This window comes from Solenopsis invicta, chromosome 9 (genome assembly GCF_016802725.1).
Source record: "Solenopsis invicta isolate M01_SB chromosome 9, UNIL_Sinv_3.0, whole genome shotgun sequence".
Taxonomy (NCBI): domain Eukaryota; kingdom Metazoa; phylum Arthropoda; class Insecta; order Hymenoptera; family Formicidae; genus Solenopsis; species Solenopsis invicta.
In genome coordinates, this window is record NC_052672.1 from 1,285,938 (window position 1) to 1,313,376 (window position 27,439).

Genomic DNA, 27,439 nt, shown 5'->3' on the forward strand with positions numbered 1-27,439 from the left:
TAAAATCTATCATTATTTACGTTTTTTTTTTATAAATAAAAATACCTTTTATGACATTAATTGTTAATATTCTACAATCTCCCTGCTGTTCCATAAACGCATCTATGTTTCCTCTTCAGTAAATTGTAAATGTTTGTTAACAAAATAGTATTCCACAACTCCGTTCCTTTCCTCTACAAGGAATATAAAAGCACAAAATTCATATTTTCAGTTTTTTTAGAATTTTTTATGAAATTAAAAGACTTATCGCAAATATACTTAGCAAATATATTTAGATATTATTCTGGTAACACAAATAATTTATATTTATTAGAAATTAAAAATACATGAGAAATAGTTTTGTTATGCTCGTCATTTCTAATTCAATAGTGAGAGAAAGATTGTGAAAATATCAATATTCTCTTCTATATATGAAATATATAATAAATGTACACTGCGAGAATTATCTTAATATACAGGAATACAGGAATTACAAAATGTCGCTCGAATTCGAAAGAATTAAATTAGATTTGTTAAAAAAATGTTATTGTTACAAATGATGGAATTTACAATATTTTTGCCACTTATTCCGCACTTGTCAGTTACAAAATGTACTGCTTCTTTGGTCATTGTTGCACTGGAGTGCGCAGTCACGCAATGATAATTTTGTAAATTTGCCACTTGATTTTACAACAAATTGTTTTTCATTAATTCCATAAAAATGTGTTGTTGTAGAAACATATCGTCTCTTGTACGCCTATATACTACAGTCGCTTAGAGAATCACAAATTCGTATGTATCCGTACGAATACTATTTACCTACTTTTTACGTCTCGACGTCGCTAATTCTTCGATTATATATTAAATAATAAATTGCACTAATACATTGCACACATTCTCGGGCGTTCTTTGGCATCTCTACAAATATATTATTATATGTACATATATTTTGCCAACCGCAAGTTCTGAAAGAAAGGGAAAAATTATATCCGACGTAGTAGGCACGCGCGTTCGTGCATATATTCGATAAAGGTAACTCATATGAGTTCAAGTCTCGAATCAATTTCCTTGAAACGTTAATGTAAAATAGACAACTGTGATTGATTTCCGCTTGAATCGCGAGATTATTTATTATTTACGTCTTTGGGAGCATTCAAACAAATTACACTTATTGTAATTGTTTCTAAATATTTCCAATATTTTTTTAACAAAACAAACATTTCAAGAGCATTCTATATATACACTTACAATTAAAACAACAAACAAGTAATTAAAATAATTTAACAGTGGTAAACATAATAATACGCTATAGCATTATATAAATCATTATGAAAAATCTTTCTGTATACTGGTCAACTAAAAAGCAATAGTTTTCTACAATAAGGATTTGATAAATTATAAATGTAATATAAGATTTTTATAAATATATAATTTAACTACGCATAACAAAAATTCAAAAATATAAATGTGATCGGCTTGTTGCTGATAATTTGAAGAGATCTATTTGATTATAATAAATACTAAACTTACTATAGGTGTTTTCGAGTACTCGATCCCGCAGCATTTTCTGCGAACTTGGAGTCCTCGCATAGTCCTAAAGAAGGAACAACTGATGACTGTATCTGTAGTCATCCATTTTGCTATTATCATTCCCATCCATTCACCAATTACTACATCTCGACATATACAGGGAAAAGTTCACTTAGACAGCGTTCATTTGAACATGATATTTTATACACAGTTTGGACAAATGGACACGGTTTATTTGCATATCGTTCATTTGCACACTAGAATATTTTTTGTTTTTTTTATTTTTCTGTTTTTTATAACCGTATGCAAATGAACGGTGTGCAAATAAACAGTGTACAAATGAGTTATGTCCAAGTGAAAGTTATTTCATATACAGGATATTCAGTGTAATAGTCCGCACAATATCTGAGCCCGTTTCTCTCTCTCGACAGTTTAAAGAAAAAGTTGAAATATTAATATTCTATCTCACGCTATTACAACTTACAATAAAAAATTAAAAAAATTTTTTAATAAAAAATCTATAGATTATATCTTAAAATTTTTAAACAGCACTATGTAATTTTTTTTGTAATATCATAAAGATCTTTAAAAACATAATTTGACGCCAGGAATGTTAATTTGATTGTTTTATCGATTTTATTGATAATTAATATTAAAAATTTGCAGCATTATTTTAAATAGCAGTACTTATAAATTTTGACTAAAAATGTCAAAATATAAACACGCATAAAATATATGTAGCTTGTACAACTTTGAATCTAAATAGTATAATACTTCGTTAAAAAGTAATTTGTTAAAAAGAGTAAAACTTTGTGTATACATAAGGAGATAAGTAATTTGAAGATTTGATATGAAGATATGATATGTATTTCCAATGCAAAAATAATTTCTAGACAGCTTTTAACGTTTATGTTGTTTGTTTATGTTATGTATTGTAGATTGCAAGAAATAAATAAATATTCCTTCTAACAGTTTTTTTAATTATCATAAAGTAAAATCGTGCAGACTATTTTGCTGAACATTCTATATATGTACAGCCACTTCCAACAGTTAAAAATGTTGAAAGTTGAATATTTATTTATTTCATACAGCTACAACATGCGATAAAAAAAAATAACAAACATTTTTTTAAATAAAAGATCTAGGTCACCTTGAATTTTTTAAATACAATTCTTTTCATGATATTGTATCTTCTAATTCAACGCGCTCTCAAGAATGTCACTTTTATTGATGTTTTATTGATTTTATTGACACAAATCCATTTATCATAATATTTATCATAAATATTCATAAGGCTATGTAATTTATGTGAAGAAATTTTATTAATTTTCTTTAATATTTAATATCAAATTGGAGCATTATTTGTAACAGCAGTAATTACAAGCTTTGAAAAATGTACACAGAACATAAACATATACATATATGTATTATTTTATTGTGTATGTATGTGTATATATTAATAAAGAAAAATAAAAAAAAACCTCATGTTAGCGAATGTTTATTGCTTGCTTCCTTCTGCACCAAGTCTGCTCTTTTGCAAAATTACTATGTATATCGCAACTATTATACTATTTTGAGTTGCACAACCTGTAATTATTCTTTCTCTAAGATTTTAAATATAAGTACTGCTTGTAGTATTTCTGTTGCAAATAATGCTGCAATTTGATATTAAATAACAATAAAATCAATAAAATTTATTCATATAAATTACATAATCTTTTTTTATTAATAAACATTTATGATAGATGTTATATATTTGTGTACCAATAAAATGAATAAAATAAACATTAATAAAAACGACATTCTCGATAATGCGTTAAATTCATCTGAAGTTCCCCTGAATGTCATGAAAAAAATTGCATAGCACTATTCCAAAAATTAAAGATAAGCCTTATTTTTCTTATTAAAAAAAATATTAAAAAATTTTTCTATCGTATGTTGTACTGCTTGAAACAAATAAATATTCACTTTTTAATCTTTTTTTTTAATTGTCGGAAGTGTTTAAAAAATTGTATGGATTATTACGCTGAACACTATACATGTATATAAATTAAGATTCCCATTGAATAATATTCCATTGGATGTGGCACCATTAGTTTCCACGGATTTTTCTTAAAAGTCTGTTTGCCAAATCCACCGGTAATCATAGAGTAAAAATCGCGACAGATCCGGTTTATAGTAGTTATACGTAGTTTTAATATATCTAGGTAATAGTAATTCGACATATAATCGCGACATTTTCCCTTTCCCTTCTCTCTCCCAGTAAAAATAAAACATGCCAACGGTAGTAACCAGAAAATAATATAATTTGTGCACTTTTTATATAATAAAAGATGTTGTAAGATGAATGCACGGATGACAATCGTTGTTTCGAATAAAATAACTGTAGATATTATATTTGATTTTCCTCGATATAGTAATAAAATCTTTCATCACGTCTTAGGAAAATTGCAATTAAAGTTCACGAAATATATATTTCGATTATATAGAAATTCCGACGGAATTTAATAACTGAAATAATTTACAGGTAATAATAAATAAGAAACACAGGTAATAAATAGCAAATAAAAAAGGGAGAGGTAGAGAATGAGAAATAAATTAAATTAATGATGAAAAACATATTTAAGGTGACTTTTGGACAACGTTAAAATAACTGCGTTGAAGTAACTTTTGATTACGGTATTGAGAGACCACGACGGCTTGGGGATTTGGGATGTGGCGAACTTGATGGTTGGGCTTGATTTTCATGCCGAAACCGGAGATGCGATGATGCGGCTGCGGTATGCGCAGAGCAACCTTACTGCTGGCGGCGTTTACATTCGCGGAGGCCAATGTCAGCGACTCTACCGCCGGATTCTTTTCGATCAAACCGCTGCTCAGGCGTGACACTGCGGCATCCGAGAGGGTCCTCAAGTTCGATTCCTGCTGTCCTTTACCGCGTTGCTGCTCCTGCTCCTTAGATTTGCAGAAGTTGGCAGTAACATTGGATCGGGCTGACAGTCTTGACGGCAACGACGGTAAAGATGACGAGCATGATGATGGCGAAGACGAAGATGAGGAAGAGGAAGAAGAAGAGGAGGAGGAGGAGGAAGAGGACGATGACGAGGAGGACGAGAAAGATGGAAGAGTAGACTGACTACCGCTGGGTAACGTAGCGGACAGATCAAGGACGTTGTCATTGACGGTGGTGCCGCCGCTGCTAAGGTCCAATGGTGTTTCATATTTGGAAGTAATATTTGATACTATCACGCTGGTTGTGGCAAAACCAGAAGGTTTTGCGACACGCAGAGGTGTCAACGGCGGTGGTTCCTTTTTCTTCGGCATTATAGGCGCGGCCGCGGGCGTGGCAGGTGCGGGTGCGGCGACGGCGGCGGTGGCGGAAACGGAAGTAAGAATGGACGCTGGCGTTTTAATGACGGACGACATCAGCTCTTCCTTTGTCGACATAATGGTCTTAAGCGCGTCGCGCATCTGTTTCTCCGCCAACAAGCTTCGCACGCGATTTGCTTTGCTTTCGCGCAACTGTTTCTCCAGTTTCTCACGAGTCGCCTTGTCAGGACCACTTTGCGTGCGTTGATTCGCCATTTTGTCACCGTTGGCCTCGTTAACAGCTACCAGACCCAGTCGTCGCAATATCTCTTCGTCTTTCTTCGGTTTCTCAGGTTCGTTACTGCTTTCCGATATTTTCGTCGATTTCGCCTTCTCCTTATTAGTTATATTTTCTGCCGTAATGCATTCTTTGGATTTAGTTTCCTCGTTTTGGTTGCTGATATTCTGGGCGATACGTAAGACCTCGTCGGGAATACTGTCGATGATATCCTCGATCGTTTCTTCTGCCTCTCCGGCGTACTCCTTCGAATTGTTTTCTTCCTGAGCTAGTGGACTCGTCGATCGCGGCTGGACAAACGTTTTGATCTTATCGCGTCTAACTGCTCGCATCTGCAACAGTTTCTCCTTTGTTTGACTATTTGCACTGACGCTCCCGCTTCCACTTCCGCTACCGCTTGTTGCTCCGGGAGTAATTCTTGGAGGACACGGCGTCAAACGGACTTTGAGTTTTAGGAGATCTTCGCGCGGCGTTGTAGTGATTTCTGCAATCACCCGCTTGTTTCGTCGCTTGCGCCGCTTTCGATGCTCCAACCTTGCCATATCTTTGCTTCTTGCATTTTCCGACGACTGACGACGATCGTTCGTCGACAGTTCAGTAGTCGCTGGAGGGTCTAGAGTACGCATAACAGGTGTTACCTCACAGCGTGGCTTTTTCGTTTTTGTTTCTTTGTCGCGAACATCGACGTTCATCTCGAGAACTCGAGATGAATTCACGCTGTGAGCTTCCGCTTCCTGGTCACGACTAGGCTTGGGACTCGGTGGAGGGGTCGGAGGTCGCTGTATATTTTCAATCGTTGGTGGGACATCATCCTTAGTCGCGTCATCTTTGTATGACGAAACTTTCAATATCGGGAAAGCCTCTTCATTTCGCAACACTCGGTAGAACAGTTTCATTGGAGCCTCCTGCAACAAACGGGCCATTACACTGCATTTCATAATGCACCGGGTGGCCATGCCAGGTTCAGTCGCAAACAGAACTTGCAGCTGTTGCTATTTTGAGCATTTACTTATTTTATTTACAAAAAAATTTCTCGAGAGTACTTCTTTATTCGAGTTAGTATTGTCAAGCATAAATCGACAATGAACGCAGAACGATAGAATGATAAAATGTTATAAGAATTTAGGGCTATAAGGACCTAATTAAGCTTTGAAGTATGGCTGTAGAAATGAAATAATTACGAAAGCAGTAGAGTAGCGTTCTGAGTGCAAGGAATAAAAACAAAGGATAAAATGAAAGTTCGAATTACAGTCGGCTCCGTTAATTTTTACGTCGTTTACAATATCAAAATCTACCTCTACACTCTTAAACATATATCGCTACTTTTAAATTCGAGGTACTAATTTTTAAACGGAAATGACATTTGCTACACAATAATAGGAAGCATTTTTTCTGGTATACTCGTACTTCTCCTAGAGTAGAAATTTTTCTCCTATTATTTTAAATTTTGGTTTCAGGACACATGTTCTAGAGAATTATAACCCAACAAACACTAAATATAAATGCAATATGACACAGAGCAACATGTAATATAACAAATGTTACTTATATTACAAATGTTACTCTACTTATATTAACGTAACTTTACTTTATATACACAATATAACATTGTGCAATATAATACATTTCAGTTATGTTACTATTTGATTATTAAAATACAAATAACAGAAGAATGTAATAGTTTTACAATCTAGTGTTATATCATATATATTAAGTTACGTTACGAAACTATCACATTACTTCGTTATTTATGTTTTAATAATCAAATAGTTACATAACTGCAATGTTCGTTGTGTTTATATTATGTAGATGGAATCTAATTTAAATTATACGAAACTTTAATCTAGCATAAAAACAGTTCTGAATTTGGTCTCACTGCTGGTGATACTATACAAACAGAACATGTGTTTTCTAAGAACACATTTTATATCAGATAATCCTTTTTCACTTTTAACTAAACCTTTATAAAATGTTACAAATATAATTTGTGTAATATTTATGAGTATATGAGATAATATAATCTAGAACTTCTCCGCATTCAAGGCTGTCCTTACTCAGATAACAAAACTCAGATATCTAAGCAAAATCTATTATACTGACAACTTGCTATATTTGTCTGCAATAATTCAAAATATACTGACATTGAAGAAACACGCTATAATGTACAGTCAGTTTCACAAAAAAGTGTGCGGCCTTTATTTAAGATTATTGACTGTAGCGCCATTTCTTTTATAATATTGAAAAGCTTAAAGCGTGCTCTTTTGCACAATATCTAGGGTAAAGCTGGTATATACGCAGCACCTATATTACTCGAAGGGCCGAATTTTGCGTACAAGAACGAGGATGGCATTTCAAACAATTCTTGCATTAAAAATGCAAGAAAGTTGATTAGGCCTACTGAGGATACTACTTACAAAAGGACGCAACATGCTATGGCAAGGTGATGTGGAAATAATAGCGCTTTATCATTTTCTTTCCACAGACAAAAATTTACTTCTTAAATCGCACGTGTCTGTCACGCACTGTTAATGTACGAATACATGCATGCATTCGAAAATATATATATGTACACAAACTTGTATAAAAACAGATACATTTTTATATTTAAATATTGCATTAAAAAATTTTATTCTCATAAACAAGGGAACGAGCAGCTCAAAGCGACGATCTAGCACCGCTCGCGAGTAACCACTGCTACTTCTCCCTCCTCGCCGTGCCGTTTGCCGCGGCTGCCGACGTCTCAGCGACCGGCGGGCGGTCTTTGCGTGCGATGGTACACGCTTATTCACCAACTTGATTAATTTTTATCTTGATAACTACTGCGAATATTGAAAAATGGTAAAGGACTTTTTCCTCAGTTTTACTTGTTCTATCAACCCATGAGACTATGGGCGAACTTCATGGACCACCCTGTATATATTTGTTTTTCTTTTTATAAATAAAAGTACCTTTTATGACATTAGTTGTTAGCATTCCATGATCCTTCTGTTATTCCACAAATACATTTTTTTTCTTCTTTAATAAGTTATAAATTACATTCGTTTTATAAACCGAGTGAACTCCTACCTAATTGATTGGTAGAAACTCTATGGCTAATAAACTGGCGTTGGTTAGAACTGTGTTGTGTTATTATTTACTGAGTTATTATCGAAAAACAAAATGGTATTCTACAACCCTTTCCTTTCCTCTATTATATTTAAAAGAATAACAGAAAAGTTATCCCGCATATGTGAAACTCAATAAAAACTGTAACCAATGTTTGTCATCATCTATCTAAAATTATCTAGATAATTATTTAAATAAAAAAATAGTTTTATTTTATCAATATATAGATTATTATAATGAAAATATTTTCATCTTTATCTCAGATAAAAAAATTATCTTTTTCAAATAATTTAAGATAACGTGAACAATAACGAATGAAGCATTGCCTTAGCCTCAACTTTCAAGTAATGATTCATCCTAATAGGAGAATCTTATCTCCTGTTCTCAAAACGCTAACAACACGGTTGCGTTTTGAAATGCACTAATAAATTTATAGATTGTAAAGTATATGTAACGTAAACTACTAATTTTTAATATCGACGGTGTATAGAACGCAAATCAAAGTGCATAGATCAATAAAAGTGCAATATAATAAATTAAAACTATAAAATCGAAAATATTTATAAAGAAAGAAATATCAATAAGGCCAAAGACAAGAAAAAAATCTTTTTCAAATGCCGAAATGCGATCAATATGTCAATTAATATTGAGTCTCATAGCAGTTTCTTCTATTCAAATTCGAATTTCCGGTAAAATAATTCATATATAATTATATATAAATCACACACACATATATATATATATATGTATATATACAGAGTGTCAGAAAATAACCTTTTATTCTCTCGTGGGTTGATAGAGCAAGTCATACTAAGAAGAAAAATCTTTTATCATTTTTTATTATTCGCAATAATTACCGAAATAAAAATTAGTAAATTTTGAGACACATACGTGTGCGGTTTCGCATGTGTGGCAGTCGAGCGCCAACGCGCTGGCCGGTAGACAATGTTGCTTCTCTCTCCTTACCGCGCCGTCACCCGCAACTGCCTCTACTTTTACTAATTTTTATCTCGGTAATTATTGCAAATAATGAAAAATAGTAAAGGACTTTTCTTCTCAGTATGACTTGCTCTATCAACCCACGAGAGCATAGAAGATTATTTTTTGACACCCTGTATACAGGGTGTCAGGTAACTACCGCTCGTGGTTTCGTGGATTGATAGATCAAGTAAAACTGAGCAGAAAAGTCCTTTACCATTTTTTAATATTTGCCATAGTTAACGAAAAAAAATTAATAAAGTCTGCGAATAAGCGTGTATCACCGCGCAGCGCCTACAGCCACGGCTGCCTACGTTTCGGCGACCGACGGGCGATCCTTGCTTGCGAAAAACAAGCATTTTATATTAACTATTTTTATCTTGTCTTTCTGCCAAACTGATTTGATATTAGTTCTTAAAATTTTGATCATTGATCAATAAAAAAAATTTTATGACTTCTTTTTAATATTTTGAAAAAAGAAAAAAAATGATTTGGTCAAATTAATTTGAGGATTAATATAAATTAGATTTATATGTCGATCTAGCATCTATAGAAATAATGAACCGCGATATATATCAAAATTAAACTCACCCTTTTCCATCGAAATATGCAAGTGAGGTCCAGAAGCGTCCAAGATGGATCAAGCGGACGCATGTTTTTCCGATCAAGATGTTGCGTCTCGTCTTTTTGGTACATAATTTCTATTCTATTATTGATACCACTGACAATTGCGTTAGCCTCTTCCCATCCTCTCTTTAGCATTAACAGTCTCATCAGATGTCGCACTGTCACGGCGGCCGGGCACTTAAGATACCGTGTGCTTCCGCTGTTATCCATCCTATCTCCCACCGATACCTCGTTCCTCGATAAGTCGTGTCCTTTCTTTGGCATCCCTTCTTCTACGTCCTTTAATTCTCGCAAACTCAAACTAACGAGATCCTCCTGGGTGAGTTCGAGGGCACCTACGGGCGGTGTCAACGGTGGGCATTGCGGATTCACTAGACGGAAGTGGCGTCTACGTTCAAGTTCTGACCGGAAGAGACCAGGCACCGCGAGGTACACCAGCCGTTGGAGCCGTGTATCTGGCAGAAGCGGCGGCGACGCTGCGACGTTACACACAGGACACGCACGGGCACCGCTACTTAGACGTCGAACGATGCAACCTCTACAAACTGACAATTCGCATTTATGTGAAGAAAGCGAGCAACCACAGTATCTTAAAATTGTGTTTCAAAATATGTAATTAAACCTGATTTAAGATAATATTGTAATACTTGAGGTAGCAATTATTGAAATAAAACACTGACTTTTTGAGATTTGGAAAGAATGTTGAAAACATGACTTGTTATGTATTTATAAGATGATATAGAACAAACATCATCTTAATATCCAGACAATATCATATCCAAAAGCGGGACGTTAGACATTTTAAAAACAATTTAAAGATGTCTTCAAATCATGTCATCCTGATCGTTGATCTTAAACATTTTGAAAATAGTTCTGGGAAAAAATTCTTTTTCTGCATGATATTTGTTTCTTATTTAAATATCATGTAAAATTATGTCTTTAATTAAACGATTATAAGTTTTTTTATAATTGCATGACTAATTAACAGTAAAACAATGATAATCATGGGCAAAATACTAACAGGAGTGCAGACATTCCACAAGAGTCGTAGCGTCTATGAGGTATCCCCTGCACAGTGGACACACGATATGTTCGTTCAAGTCTTTGACCAACGGTTTTTCCCTTTCCTTTGCTTTCATGTTGTTAACCTGTGCTAAAACAGTCATTGATTGTTAATTTAATGTAAATAGTTACCGACACAACTACGAGCTATTATTAATGCATGCTCGATGATATGAGTACTTTCCATCAATGGAACACAATCATAGGCTGTTTTCTAACAAGGTACACAGATGATACAGTGTAACACTGTGTCCAACACAATGTGTTCCAACTGTGACACAGTGTTACACTGCTCGATACCATCGATACTGTAAAAAGCTGAGTACGAGTGTGTAATATACGTCAGTGTCATTAATTTTCTAAAATATTTTACTATATGTCTAACATGCGTTAATTATATGCATTTATAATATAAACATAATTTAAGTTGTATAGAAAAGATTATTATTCAGCCATTAGTAGTATCAGAAATTAAGTTGTAGAGCGCTCCAATTGTATTCCAACAAGAGGGTGTTTCTTAAAAAGCGCCCAACAATTATATAGTGTTATTCCTTGTTAAACACTGAGTTAAAAAGTCCTGAACTATTTTTTTTCTATAATGTTTAATAAAGCAGTAATTATTGAGTAAAACTAATCCAATCAGCACCGTCCTTTAAACAGACATACGTCGGTAAAGTTACAGAGACAACTAACAACATAGTGGCGAACATTCACGTGCACTACTAAGCGCGCGGTTCGACTCAGTTTTAGCAAGGAATAACACTATATAATTAATGGATGTTTTTTAAGAAACACCCTGTATATGTATGTATATACTAGTAACTTTCAAGCCTCACATCTCGGAAAGTACTTAATAAAAAATAACTTTATTGTAATGTTTTGAAAAGTTCTTGAAATCGATAATATAATAAAATGTCCTATATTAAAACGCAATAAAAAATAGAAGTACTTAAACATTTGAAAATAATTTTTACATGACCTTAATAGTGTCAGCCAGGGTCACATAGATATGTTTGTCTACTACATCATCTCGAATCCTATAACTTTTATATAGAACATTTCTTTCAGAAATGCTTAATTTCCAAAATATTAAGGAGTACTGATACTTTCCTAACACCTTATATCTTTTATCGCATTTTTTGCAGTCAATCTCTAGAGGTTTTTCAAACTGTAATTTTCAAGACTCATAATTCGAAAAGTACTTAAAAGGGAAGATCATGTAAAAATCGATTTTTTTTATTGCATATATATGTACTAAAACATTTCAAGAATTCAAATTTTAAGTCCTCATATTGGAGATCGATATATTAACGATCCTATAGACAAGTTTATACGTGCGCGTCCAATAGATAATCACGTGCATTTCAAACTTTGAGCGCGTTTTTCTCGAAACTACGTTTTTCGAAATGACGTACAGTATAACTCAAAAAATATTCGATCAATATAGCTGAGAATGTTATAGCGGTGAATGTTTATTTTTCACTAAATTCTCTACCGGAAGTGGCTATAAAACTTGCAAGAATAACTATCCAAACTATTTTTTCTCACGATAAAAATAAAAATTTTATACAAAAATTCGACATTTTTTACAAAACTGCGCGTAGAATTTTTATTTTAGTACTTTTTACTATCGGAATTAGGAACTTCAAGTGTGTAATTTTATTAAAAAGACAGATTCATTCGATTCTTTATTTCAAGATGGGACAAAAAATACTGCATTGCACGCCATTTGACTCCCTCGAAAACCAGGACTTGGAGAGCGAGCATCATTACGCCACCATATTTCAACTAATTTGGTTTAAAAAATTTTTTTCTACATCTAAAAAACATGTGAAAAAAGTTATGGACAGTTCATTAAAAGTCTTATGCCGCAAAAATATTTTATGAAATTCAGCTTTTTTTGGCTAATTACATGACCTTCCCTTAATAAAAAATAACTTTATTATAGAGTTTTAGGAAGCTCTTGATACTGATTATTAGATTCCGGAATCCAAAATAGGATATTTTATTAAAAAAATCAATATGACCTTGACCTGACCTTTGCGACGCCACGAAAAATCAAACTGATAGGATTAGCAAATAGATATTTTTAAAACCTACAACTTTTACCTAAAATATTTCTTTTGCAAATGCTTAGTTCTTGAAATATTAAAGAGTTTCCACTTTTAAAAGAGCCTCTATAATAAAAATTAAAATATAAATAAAGTATACATATGCCTTCATCTCGTCTTGTTTTCTGTATTTACATTGCCTTTTATTTATATTTATATTTATATTCAAAGTACACATATTTATTTTGTGTTTTTCTATACATTTTTATTTATCGCAAAAATAGCTCATTGAATAGTATTTTTATTTATAGATTATTACACGCCCCTACACATCAAATGTGGCCGTTATCACATTTGATTGGCCTCTTAGAGAGAAAGAGATTTTGCTAAGAACTAATCAAAGCGCACAGCATTGTTCCTTGAGATATCATCAATAAAAAATATCCAACAAATTAGAATCTATTGAACATTATAAGAATTATTCGTTAAAAATTTAGATTAGATGCTCAACATGTGTGGAAATTCAACACATGCCAAATTCACATGTGTGGCGTAGTCCACCGTACAGATCACCAATCCTGCATAAACGAATATCGCTCGAGGACGTACCGTGCAGACGTATAGGCTTTAAGGTCTATCTTTTAAAGAGGATGCTTTCTCTATTCTCTCTTCATTTTTCCATCTTTCTCTGTCCCTCTTTGTCGTGCATCCAAGAACAACATGATACTTTTAAATCAGTAAGCACGTCAAGCCCGACTTGGCGACATACAGGTTTGTGTATTATTGTGAACGAGTTTTGATCATATAATCTGTGCCTGCTCGGCATCAGTGACGAAAATAACTAAAAACTTCATAGTGCATAAAAGAATGTTCGCAAACGATTGCGATTAGTTCATTAACTGTTCTTCTTCTTTTTACTAGCTACAGGTTTAAAGTAAAAGTTTCACTAGAATTGTTGAGTTTCTCGATGTTTATAAAATCGCTGCGGTCAAATAAAATAAAAAGAATCAATAGAAAATAATGAGAATTTATTATAGATTTAAAGCATATAAATATAATTAATTTTCTACCCCAAATAATGATGCATGATAGCACTCCTCTAGTCAAATGACCATCTGCATTTGATACAATTTAGATAATAAATAATAAAAGATAATAAAATAATTGTTAATAAATAATAAGGTCTTTTCTGAACGTAACTATAACGTTTTTAATTAACTATTCATTTTTAAGTAAATTATTATCTAATTTTGAACCAATTTATTTATAAAATAAAGCATAGAAGCTCTCTTGATTTCAATACTCAAATGTAAAACGCAAAATTTGTATTTTGGATCATTTATTATCCTTTATCGGCAGAATTAAATATTACGTGTCTCATATATTGTTTAATAGATAATATTAATAAATATCTGCATTATTTCTTAAAAAGAAGTTATATTATTGCAAAAGTTAAATTATATCATTGGTAAAAGGCAACATTGAATGAAATAACGAAGTTGACTGGTTCAATAACTTACTAACCTGTCAAACTTAACCTGACTAATGTAAAGAAGAACAGGATATTATGGCTACTGTGGACATTATAGCTATCCTCATTATTTCCATTATTAGATAATGAATTCTACCAATTGATTATGGAATTATTCAATTAGTAGCCCGATGTTTTTTAGTGGTGCTTACATGATAAATACACAATAGTTAACAATTATTATAAGGCATTTTTACTTTTGAGCACTCCTAAATTTTTTCAAGATATATTTTATTATTTATTTACACGTACTTTTTCATTGTTATTAAATTTGAGTGTATTATTACACAAATGTATGTACGCTCCAGTATTTTTTTTTTTGTTATTTAACTTTCCGTTCAACTGTACACACTTCGAGTTATGCATAGTTAAACAATAATATGGGATTTTGTGTTTAAAACAAAATTTTCATATCGAAATATTTCTAAAAAGTAGAAAGATACAAGATATGAGAGTTGGGTAAGCAGGGCAGTAACATGCAGCATGGGCACTATAGTCAAATATTGTTTTTTTTGTCAAACCAAAAATTCTTGAAATTTATCAAAAATTAAAATATTTTTTTTAAATACCCCGAATTCTGGGTATGGAATACCACACCCACGAAAGCTTTGGGTGTGGAAAACTCCACACCCTCCATAAGGAAGTCTTCGTCCCTGCCTGTGCTTTGTTGATATACCGTTGGCAATAACAAAGCCGTGCAAAAGTAATTCCTATCTATGAATGATCTGCCAAAACAAGACGCGCGAAGGAAGGGATGAATATCTTTCCGCTTTTCTTCGCCTGTTTTTCAATGAGAGTGTAAGAGAGGGGAAGGGGTGAAGAAAAGAGGGAGGAAGAAGACAAGGAAGAGGGGGAAGAAAGAGAAGGCAGTGGAGAGAGAAGTAACATGGGTGCCAAGCCTAGAAAACTGTAGAAAAGTTTCTTGCATACCGTGACTCGTCAGAAATCGAGTCACGTATCATCACTCGCGCTGGCTAAACAAACTTGTGAGATCAAATAAATTCGGATTGATTTTGAAGTTTTTGGTGGTATCTGTCGCGAAAGAAATGATTTGCTCAAATAACGTGCATTTCTATTCTTTGGTTGATCAAGAAAGCAAGAATGATCCAACCGAGAAATTCTGACTTTTTGTTCCATATATTCTAATCCAAATTGAAAATGTAAAAATCCAACTGGAATAATTTATAATAATTAATATGCGATACAACACATATGCAAGACAAGTTTATCATCAAAATGTCACGTTTATTAATTTTAATTTTTTCTGCGATACTACGTCGCCACCGTCAACGCGGAATTCTCGGCTGAGAAGTCAGGAGCCTTAAGTTAAGAATTTTGTAATTGTTACTGTATTACTGTTGTGAGATGTGACTTGTATAACATCAGTATTTAATTAGTTGCAATAAACTCTGGTCAAGAATTCAACAAGTGATTTACGACAATTTGATATTTGATTTAATTCATTTTTTAGAGTTTTAAATGTCATTGTTAATAATTAAGTTTTTGAAGTTTTTTATTCAGAATCCTTAAGTTAAAATGTCTTAAAACATACAATGATGATTGTACAAAAAAATCAACGTTTTAATGCTAAATGTGTTAATTGTAACCGTTCCCTATACTTTTTTATTGTATTAATACATTAAATCTTCTTTTGTATGAAAAGAGAAAAGAAATTTTATAGCACAAAAATGATAAAAGTACATAAAGTGTGTGGCATAAAAGTATTGAGACTGATTTTTTTTGCAACAACTTTATTTTATTTTTATACATTAATGTTATCCCTCTCAAAGTAGTTCTTGAGCAGCTATACATCGGCGGAGGCATTGTTTCTAATCTTTGTAACACTGCTGGAAGGTCTTAACTGAAATCACCGTCAGCTCCTCGGTTACGCTCCTTTGGTTATTGATGATACCAAGATGACGACCTTTTAAGTGGTTTTTGATCTTGGTGGTGAATAAAAAAAGTCACGGACTGAGATCCGGTAAATAGGAGGGGAACCACAGAAATCCCTTTTTTCTCTTTTTTTGAAATCCCTTTTCTCCCTTTTTTTGATGAAAAAATAGATTTCTGTGGTTTCCAGCCCCCCTATTCACCGGATCTCAGTCCGTGTTACCTTTTTTTGTTCCCCAAGATCAAAAACTACTTAAAAAGACGTCATCTTGGTACTATCGATAACATCTAAAGGAGCGTAACCGAGGAGCCGATTCCAGTTGAGACCTTCCAGCAGTACTACGAAGACTGGAAACAACGCCTCCGCCGATGTATAGCTGTCCAAGAACTACTTTAAGAGGGATAACATTAATGTATAAAAATAAAATAAAATTGTTGCAAAAAAATCAATCTCATTAATTTTCTGCCACATCTTGTATATTTACATAATACATATTTATAATATATGTTCAATATTGCTGTTCTGACATTGTGCAAGTATGTCAAATGAGAAAATATAAGATAATAAATAATCTCTGCTGCGATATTGAATAAATATTTTGCATTTTGCAATTGATAGAATAAGTTTATGAAAGAGGATGATAAATTCTAGAAAAGCACATTATATGCATTGCTTGGACAAAATTTATTGAATTATATGACGAAATCTTGCATAAAAATTATAATCCATAATTTTGTAAGTACATTTACAAAAATAGATGCAGAAGCACTGACTTTTTATAAAATATTGATAATTGTTTGCTTAATTAACTTCTAAATAATATTTCGGCGAAACTACAGTGATATGGTGAATTATCTTACAATTAGTGATATATTTACACATTTAAATTTGAAAAGAAGTTGTTCAATAATTTAAAAAAATATTTGTAGCTGTGTTATGTGTAAAACATTTTAACAGAATATAATTAATCCAAATACATATTTACAAAAATAAACAATTATTCTTAAATTATAATATAGAAATATTGCAGTAAAAAATATTACACATTCAACATGGTAACATTTTAAATAAAAAATTAAACGATTTTTGAAATTATTATAAATATTTACATCTCAAATTTGAATTTATCTAATTTTTGACATATATCTTTTAAAGATTTTAATTCGACAAAACTGCTGCATTATAACGTAACGCAATTATTCAAAATTTTCGTCATTTCCCAATTGGAGACTTAAGTGAAAATATTTTTCTGCTATTTCTCTGGACATTTTTTCGCTATCTAAACAATGAGCCACTTGTCGCAGAAATTGCACAGAAATACGATGTGATGAAATTGCAAAGAAATCATCAGAAAATTTTCAATGTTTTAACACAATTTTAATATGAAAATAGTCATACAAATTCAAATTTTAAATTTAATTAAATTTTAGTGAAACAATTAAAACTGTCTTATTTTATTTCAATCTAGAATCTAATTTTGTAGAATACATGTTTCAAATACACTCACACAGCAAAAAAAATTTTATAGAATCTTATCAAGATATTCTGCTGCGATATTGCAATATTTCAGAGATATGTTAAAAAGAGATCTGTATGTACAAAAGATATTAATAAGATATATTAACGTCACTTAACAAGATATAATGATCACAAGTTCAAGTGAAATATATTCTAGCATTATTCCTGAGATATCTGTGATTATTACTGCTAATCTAAAACCTGAAACCCTTGATGTATATCGTAGATATATTATGAAGCTACACTCACAATTTTTGACGCAATCGCGCATTCAATTCTCTTTGTTTAGCATTACTAGTCGTACAGTTTCCGTTATTTAATTAGAATGGCTGGTATCAAGTCAATCAAAGGTGAAGGTGCAAAAGTAATATTTAATTACACAACATTGTTCAACATATAATGAAGAAAAAAGTAAAACGCCGTTTTTAATATAAAAAAGTTGAAGACAAATTTAATCTATACAAACAAGCTAGATGCATATTTAACTTGTTTGGTACAGATTAAATTCGTGTTCCATGCTTTCATGTTGAAAACGTTTTACTTTTATTTCTCATTATATGTCAAAAAACGATAGAACAATTTTTTCAATATAAAAGCGTACAAAACAAAGTTAGCCAAATTTATTGTACATGCCACAGATTTTACATAATTATACATGCTACTCTTGCACCTTTATCTTCGATTGATTTGATGGCACTAGCCCTCTGATAAAATAATGGTGATTATACGATCAATAATAAGGTTGGAAGTTACTTTATAAAAATAACTAGTTACAGTTACTATTTTCTTTCTTCCAAAAAATAATTAGTTACCGTTACAAGTTATTAACTTTAAAAAATAACTCGTTATAGTTACAGTTATTCAAAAAGTAATGAGAAGTTACTTTTTAGTTACTTTTTTGTTTTTTCTTGTAATATTTTAAAGCATTGCTAATTTAAATACTATATTCTTATATTTCTAACATTAATTAATTATTTTATTTATATTGGAACATGTTGTCAAATTTAGAAACGCTATTGTTTGAAATTCAGTGAGAAACAAAAATAAAAGTTACTCCTGTGTTGATTTGTATCATTTGCTGAAAAGCATTTCACGTATTATATCATTAATTATGTAAGATGCATGTGATATGTCTTTATTAATTACTTATATGTATAAACATATAAAAGGTATGTGAATTGCATTCTAAATTCGAATTTCTCTCAAGAATAAGACTAGATATAGAACTTAAATCCAAAGGCATTCTGATCGAATAACATCAATCAAAACGTCCCTATCAGCAGACAATGTTTTTTAAATATTTATTCTTTGTTATAACGTTTTTTAAATATTTAAAAAACACATAAAAAATATTGTTTCCTAAGGGGTAAACTAATATTTTTCTTTAATAATCAGAAAAATCAGTAAAGGAAACAATTAGTTTACATTTATATATTATACAATTTTATTTTTAAGAAATAGAAAAAGGTACAGCACGCAATGATAGGCAATATATGAAAACAAATACAGCACAAAAAAGAAAGGACAATATACGTATATGGTTCTGTAACGCTGCAGAAAAAGAATACAATTTTAAAATTTCATTAAAAGTTTTTATTTCCCTTTTTTTTGAAAATTGATATTTAATTATATCATCATGAAGATGATTTCTTTTTCTGTACGTTATGTTATTACAGAATTACCGATGCTAACATCTGTTCAACTGCACTTAGTTACTAACAATAAACGGTTAAGTAGCATGATTATGATTCATTCTTACCTTCAGATCTAACCAATCACATTAAAGCTACATTTAGAAATATGACTCAAGTAACCTCATATATCATTTTATTCTTGTTCACCAAATATTAAACAAATATATAATAAAATCATACACGATGGCACTCGGATGATGTTTCCAAGTGCAGCCTATAATGACAAATAAGTGAAATATATAAAGTAACTAAAACAGTAACTGTTAATTTAGTTACTAGTTACACAAAAAATATAACTAAGTTATTAATAGATGAAAAATAGAAACAAAGTTAAGTTACAGTTACCAAAAAAGGGTAACTCTGACTGTAACTTCGTTACAAGTAACGAGTTACTTCTCATCCCTGCCAATAATGCTAACAAAGAGAATTGAATGCAAAGATTTTGTCAGCAATTGCAACCACGCTTCTTCCTGTCTGATACGCCCATCCGGTATGAGTACCCTTATGGAAAATAAGTATTAAGGCTCAATACTTAGTACTGAGGTTTTAATACTTAAAGGAAAGACTCCGAGGTGTCCCCCTCCGATTTTAATGAGCCTTTAATATGTTGCAGTACAGATAAAAATAACTTTATATTTCTATAAAAAATAATTAAAAATTGTTTTTTTCAATTATTATTGTGAAGTACTCTTCGAGCCATTCAACTTTTATTCAGAACATTTTTTTTCTATCTCTTATAGTTTTGACGATATTCGCTTGGAAAGAAAAAAACTGATTTGCTTCAAAAGGGTGTTTCACCCTTTAAAAGTGAAAACAGGCACGTGTAAAAAAATACATATCTCTTATTTTTATCTGTACTACAACATACTAAACGCTTGTCAAAATCGGAGAAAGACACCTTGGAGCCTTTCCTTGTTAGTATCTAAGCTGTAATACTGATAATGAGTAGTAAGACTCAGTAGTATTAGTGACTACTTAAGTATTTATGAAAATTAAGTATTGATGAATACTGAATATTGACAGTTAATATTGGTGAATAGTAAATATTAGAAACTGGTATTGACCAATATTTAAGTATTAGAGATAGTTAAGTATTGATGAATATTGAGTATTGACAGTAACTATATGTGAAAACTAAATATTAGAGACTGGTAATGGTCAATGCGTAAATATAAAAGATAGTTAAGTATTAACGAATACTGAATAATCATAGTCAATATTGGCAAATACTTGTAGTAATCATAATATAGGCATCAATATTAGGTATTAAAGCAAGTAGAAATATAATAATGATTGATTCTTTCTAGTAATCAGATAAAATTCGCAACTTTACTAAAACTTCATATTTTTTAAACAATTAAGTATTTTATTACATTAAATAAATGCAAAAGAAGTGTGTACTTTGCTTAAATTGTAAAATGCGATATCTCCGATTCAATTTATCGTACAGTGAAAAAATTTCATTTTTAATAATTATACGTTTTACTAAATGTATACAGTGTAATAAATTCTTTTTTTATTTATAAGAATAATTAATTGTTACAATTGTTATAAACAATTAAATTGCTTATTATTTTTATAACATCAAAGATCTCTTGAAAGATTTAATTCTTTTTTTAGGCATGCATAATTATTATCGTTTCTTCATAATTCAATATATTCTATAAATAAGGATAATGAGTATATTTTTTTGTATTTTTTATTACAGCCGTCAACACTAATACTAAATATTTGCCAATACTAGTACTAAGCATTCATCAATACTAAGAAGTAAACCTACCTTTCAGTCACTCATTGATTTTAATGAAACTTAGTATCCTTGTAGAGTATCAAAAAATAATAATAGACACGTATTTTTTATATCAACAATAGTGCAGATTTAAGGCTGAAAAAATATTTTATAATGATAAGCACGAATAGGGGAGACCGGGGCAATTCGGCATTTTCAAAAATGTTAAATTTGGAAAAATACCCCTATCATTTTTTTTATTATTTAAATTGTTCTTGCAGCTAAATTAAAGTTTATTTCATGCCAAATTCAACCATATATAATAAAGTAGCGATCCGTAAATATGTTTTTGAGAAATGAACTAATTTGTGCAAACGTATAAAAAAATTTTTTTTAATTTTATTTGAAGCTTTTCTAATAGTATTATTTTAAATAATTACAATATAAATTTACATTTATAAAATAACATTATAAAATTACAGTCTTTGGCACACAATCAACTTTCTTCTTCAAGATTTCGAAATTTATTTAAATATAGTTGATATAAAAGTGGCTATTTATCAACACGGTTTGAAAAGTTTGAAAATCCAATTAATTACTGTTATTTTAAAGGAAAAAAACGTATACCAAAATGCAGCATTTGTGGTAAAATGGCTTTTATACGTTGTGTATGGTACAAAAATTATTTCTGTTTTGAACATTTTTCTAAACAGTACCATTATTGTAACAATTATATAGAATAAATTATATTTTATTTTTGTATAAAAATAAAATATTAAAGCAAGAACAATTTAAATAATAAAAAAGATAAGTGGTAGGGGTATTTTAAAAAATTTAACATTTTTGAAAAATTTGATCATGCCATTATAAAGAGCTTTCAAAACCATAAAACTTTTGCTGGAAACATTTTTTTATGTTTCTTTGTTCGGCAATATTCGCTTGAAAACGTAAACACCGATTTTATTCAAGGGGATACTGCACTTCTAAAGCCGAATATCAGCAGCTAAAAAAAATTGTTTCTTGATTAGGTTTATCTATTCTACATTTATACAAAAAGTTTGAGATTTTTTTTATTTTACACTTGCCGAACTTTCCTTGTGAGTCACAACAACGCGTGGCAGGGCACAGCTAGTAAATAATAAAAACAAAAAATAATAATACAAAAGCAAAAAACAAACTAGAGACTCGCCACTTCCTCGTTTATTATTCCTCGGTTCGATACAAAATGAAATATATTACTGATAGACGTGGTTTTCGTTGTTTAAGTAAAAGTTACCATTTTTTATGTATTTTTGCGCTAAACCCGAATCCAGCAAATAAATTGTTCTATTACATCAGGTTTTTGAGAAAATTTTTGATGGATTCTTTTTTTCTACTTCCGTTTACGTCAGAATGCTCAATTTTTACCTTTAAAATAAATTTTTTTAACGCTGTATGTATTTTTTTCACCGAATTAATCTTTGCATAATCTCTTGCCAAAAAGTTGTGCTTATAAAAATGTTCTTGAAGAAAAAATGTTAAGGACTGCGTGATGACATTAATACTAAGGTTTTTTAAATCACTGAATCTGAAGTTAAATTTTTGAAACGCATAATAACAGAAATTCAATATGGTGGACTAAAAATTTGTCATCAATAAACAGATATTAACTCGGTAAAAAAATACATACGATATTTTTAAAAATTTATTTTAGAAGTAAAAATTGTCACTTTAAGATGGCGTAAATAAAAGTAGAAAAAAATTTACTTTGCTAGCAAAAAAAATCACAAAAATATTGAAAAACATCATTTTTGACATTTTTATCTTTACTTTTATCAAAAACCCAATAATAAAGCATTTTATTTACCAGATTCGTGTTTAACGCGCAAAAATACCTAGGAAATGGTAGATTTTATTCAAATAACAGAAAAGTTTTAGAATGGCTTGTGTAATTGTTTGAATTTATCATATTGCCATATTGAATATCTGCCATTTTAAATTCTATATTAAATTTACTTTCCTAAAACATGATAACTTCTCAAGTTCAAAATTCCGCTCTAATACAGTGAGATGGAATGCAAAGAAATAAATATTCATGAATCACTACGAAGGGTTGTTTCCGTAAACCCGTACCTATGCCAATATAAAAAAAATGTATGTATATTGTTTTTTGATACTCTACAAGTATACCAAATTTCAATAAAATCAGTGAGTGATTGAAAAGTAGGTTTACTTATAAATATATTTGCCAATGTATTTTTAGTATTGCAATTATCAAACATGAAGTTCTCAATACATCTTTTCTGTAAAAATGATGAGTAGCTCCAATATTTATTCCCGAACAGCACACAATATCTTTATCGTACGAATATTTGTACGATATCACATGATATCGTACGATATACTGTTAGGGATTCAATTTATGAATGTTGTACAGATAAACAAAAAAAGGTTACGTGCTTTCACAACACTGATTACATCCTGTCAATAAATTTTTGTCTCTAATTATTATTTCGTGCGCGCGCACGCACGTGCATGCGTATGTGCGTGAGAGGGGTGTGTGTGTGTATTTGTTTATGTGTGTAATCTAATGTATGTAGGTAAATTTCTTTAAGGGGTCATATATACCTAGGAGGCTAAAAAATGGCAATTTTTTGAAATTTTTTTTGGAAACTGTTAGAGTTACTGAATTGGGGTTTTTTTAGTTAAAAATATACATTTTGAAAAAACTTTATGATTTTTTTTATTAAGAAATTGCGCAAAATGACAGAGATATGGTATCGTGAAGAGGCAGCCCTGAAAAAATCGCCCAAAACGGTACCAAGTGTACCTTCGCCAATAATCAACTGAAACAAAAAATGTTTATAGAATATTAAAATATATAATAATATCTTTGGCATGTCGGAGCCGATTTCAAAAATATCAATTTTTGACAAAATGGCGAGCGTTTAAACTTAAAATTGCAATTTTTTAGATAAAATTTGTTCATTTTCTCGCTCCCCCCAAAAAACTATGAGGTCTAAAAAAACTCTTGCGATACGCAATAAATAGTCATGTGTAGAATAACCAGTATAAATTTCAAGCAAATTGGTTCAGTAGTTGTCAAAATATTTCTAGTACCAGTTTGAAAAATGTTTTGAAAAAAACGCGTTTGAATATTCAACATATGTTTTTGTTAATAAAACATGAAATTTTTTTAACTTACACAGAGTCGTCAATTCTAATGATACCAACGCCATAATACAAGTCCTCTGTAATAGATGCGATGCACATATTGTCTAAATTTTGTTGTCGGCGACGTATTCGCGCTTCTTTCGTCTGTTCCTGCGCGCGTACTTTGGCTTGCGCTATGCGGCAATCATCTTCGCACGCAGCATATTGGTGTGCATTCGGTTCGAGAGAAATGCTCATTATTCGTAATATTGAAGTTATATCATCGTTGAATATGCAAGCAGCTATGTCTGCAGCAATTTTTACTGTAATAGCACTGCTGTACATTGTTTTTGAGGCTATTTTCCAAATTATATTGTTAAAACTTTTATTGCTATTCCGAGTATAGTCACCAACACAGCACTCCAATAATGCATCTTTGCTAAGGTATTAGACACGAAACCGAAGGGACGGGCCGTCGTCCAACCACGATATGTTAGCGGCGCGCCAATGTGCTATCAGGGCTATAACTTCGTCATTTTTTGGAATTTTGACTTAAAATTTTCACTAAACATTCTCAAAATATTAAACATTGTAAATATGTAATAATAAAAAAATTGATTTTGTTTTACCTTCCTAGGTGTATATGCCCGCTTAATAAAATATCCGTACATCTATTTATTATTCTATAAATTCTACGTAAAAAAAGATATATTAGAGATGTCTGATAGATATCCTATCTGTTTCGGATATCTTTCGAATGACTCTAACAATAAGACATACTAAACATACTCACTTTTATCATTTTAAAATATTTCCTGAATATCTTATACGAGAAAATTTTTATATTTTTACGCATTACGATATACCGATCTTTTAAGGTGATATTTGAAGGAAATTGAGATATATTTTGTGAATTCACAGATGTTTTCAGTTATATCCTAGAGTTTTCCATTGCTGTGTGGGAGTAATACTTATTTGGCTATAATAAAGCGCAAAAAATTATTATCGTATTATTAAAAATTGCATTCTCTGGATGGCATTCTTATCGGATATTCTAAAAAATTAATTCAACACTTCATCGAATAAACGCAAATATCAAAAATAAAATGAAGCAAAAAATATATCACTGATATTGAATGGCTATTCATCTAGTAATTTTTAATTACTAAAATTACATAAAATTAAAATGTTGGCATGTATTATGCATGCCGGTAATTACATCTGTTTATTTAAATATGATAAAAGAATAAAATATCGTATTCAATCTTTTTTATTCCTTTAAGTTGTATTGCGGTAAGTTCTTGCAACATAATGGTAAATTAACATGATAATTATGAAACATATATCTCTACATTTCCTATACTCTATTCATATTATTTTCTTACTTTGAAAGATGCCGTAGCCTAATTGACTAACAGACACAACTACGCGCTACTTGTAGCATTTTCACTCCTAAAGATCCAAAAGTGACGTCTTAGGTTCGAGGTCACAGTACGTCCTGTCAGGTGGCAGACCATGCCTTTTATTCAGGCATGGATTACAATGACCCTCTACTGTTACCGAGCAGCGCGTTACAGCACCACACGACAAGTACACACCATAACACTGCACGTCGCATATACCGAATTGGAACCTTGCAACGTGTTATTCCGATTCATGCACGCATCGTTATGTACAGTAAGAAGAGAGAGAAAGAGAGAGAGAGAGAGAGAGAGAGAGAGAGAGAGAAAGAGAGAGAGAGAGAGAGAGAGAGAGTTTATATATAAAGCAACAGTAGCAAGCAACCGCGGCTTACCAGCAGCGTTGCAGAGATGATCGTCGTCGCCGTTCCCGGCGGTGGAACGTAGCGGCGAACGTGGCAACGACAGTGCGACGGCGGTGGTAACGGTGGCGGCGGCGGTGGTGGCAGCAGTGGTGGCCGCGACCGCGGCCGCAGCGAGGAAGTGGCAACGCCGCTCCGTCTGTCGGCGTGCAACGGTGCCTCTGCCTCGGCCCCGGCCCCGGCCCCGGCTCCGGTTTTGGCTCCGGATCCGGCCCCGGCACCGAGGCGTCCGATAGAGCTCGTCGTTCGTAGTTGTCGCTCCCAGCGTTGATACTTCTTTCCGTATGTAACGTGCGTGAGCACGAGCCGTCGAGAATTTCGCGACTCAGGACAGATAAACGACGCGTGATGGTAGCAGCCACGTAACATCACGCTCCCGCGTTGGCCGTCATGACGCAACAACCGTATGCAGGCGTGTTGCGCACTAGTCGTCGTCGTGTCAGTTGCTACTGAACGATGCGCGTCTTCGTTTCGCTCCGATCACCGTCGTATTCCGACCGCGCCGCGCGTTCCTTGTCGCTACTTGATTCGCTGTCCTCGTCTTCTAGTCACCTACCGTCGATCGACCAGCACGAGCTAAACCGAAGGGCGCGCGCGCGCGTGCTCGTGCGACTCTACTTCCCCTCTCAGCTTTTCTACCCCGTCTGCTCTCTCCGTCACCCCTTTCCCCGCACATGATTTTCGCACGAACCGACATGTAACAATGTAACATTACTGTGACTACTCCAATGAATGTATTGCTCGTAATACGAACAATATGATATAATTAATGATTATTGGGAGAAAGAAACAAAAAAGCCAAAAAAGAAAAAGGCAGAAAAGGAAAGAAACGTGTGCATGCAGAGAGTCAGTTGTGTTAATAGTAGATGATATCGTCACAGTGTTTAGATGCACCTGTGATGAAGAAAACGATAGCATATCCATCGTATAGAAAGAGAAAGCATCTTGTATCGACCCCGCCTAAACCCCGCCTTGCTGCGACGGAATCACACGAGCAACGCCGAACATCGACGGGCGTCGGCAGACACGCTAAACTCCTTTCGGCGATCATCGCTCCATCTCGCTCTCACTTCATTTATACGGCTTTATTGCGTTATCTCTCTCTCTCTCTCTCTCTTGCACATACCTTCGTTTATTCCCCGCAGATGGAGGTCGCCATCCGATGGAAGTTTTGTACCTGAGG

At 32.2% G+C, this 27,439-nt stretch overlaps 1 protein-coding gene across 3 annotated transcripts; it reads right to left on the reverse strand.

Annotated features, from left to right (window-relative positions):
* On the reverse strand, positions 1-27,439 carry LOC105196584 (polycomb group protein Psc). Of its 3 annotated transcripts, XM_039453280.1 has the most exons (5): positions 26,230-26,349; positions 25,820-26,067; positions 10,848-10,979; positions 9,791-10,371; positions 1-6,021 (listed from the first exon to the last, which is right to left on the reverse strand). In XM_039453280.1, the coding sequence occupies exons 3-5, from the start codon at positions 10,963-10,965 to the stop codon at positions 4,132-4,134; spliced, it is 2,589 nt and encodes an 862-aa protein (XP_039309214.1). In that variant the 5' UTR covers positions 10,966-10,979; positions 25,820-26,067; positions 26,230-26,349; the 3' UTR covers positions 1-4,131. The 3 variants fall into 3 exon arrangements, with proteins under 3 accessions (XP_039309214.1, XP_025994405.1, XP_025994407.1); XM_026138620.2 differs by lacking the exon at positions 25,820-26,067 and having other exon boundaries at positions 10,848-10,974; positions 26,230-27,439; XM_026138622.2 differs by lacking the exon at positions 25,820-26,067 and having other exon boundaries at positions 26,230-26,580.

Bases quoted from the DNA above. Each gene is read 5' to 3' on its own strand.
- LOC105196584 (XM_026138620.2), bottom strand. From the start codon at position 26,625: ATGTTACGTGGCTGCTACCATCACGCGTCGTTTATCTGTCCTGAGTCG. The intron at 10,372-10,847 runs GTTAGTATTTTG...GCGAATTGTCAG, and splicing joins TGTGGAATGTCTGCACTCCT to TTTGTAGAGGTTGCATCGTT. The intron at 6,022-9,790 runs GTGAGTTTAATT...CGTTTGTTGCAG, and splicing joins GCATATTTCGATGGAAAAGG to GAGGCTCCAATGAAACTGTT.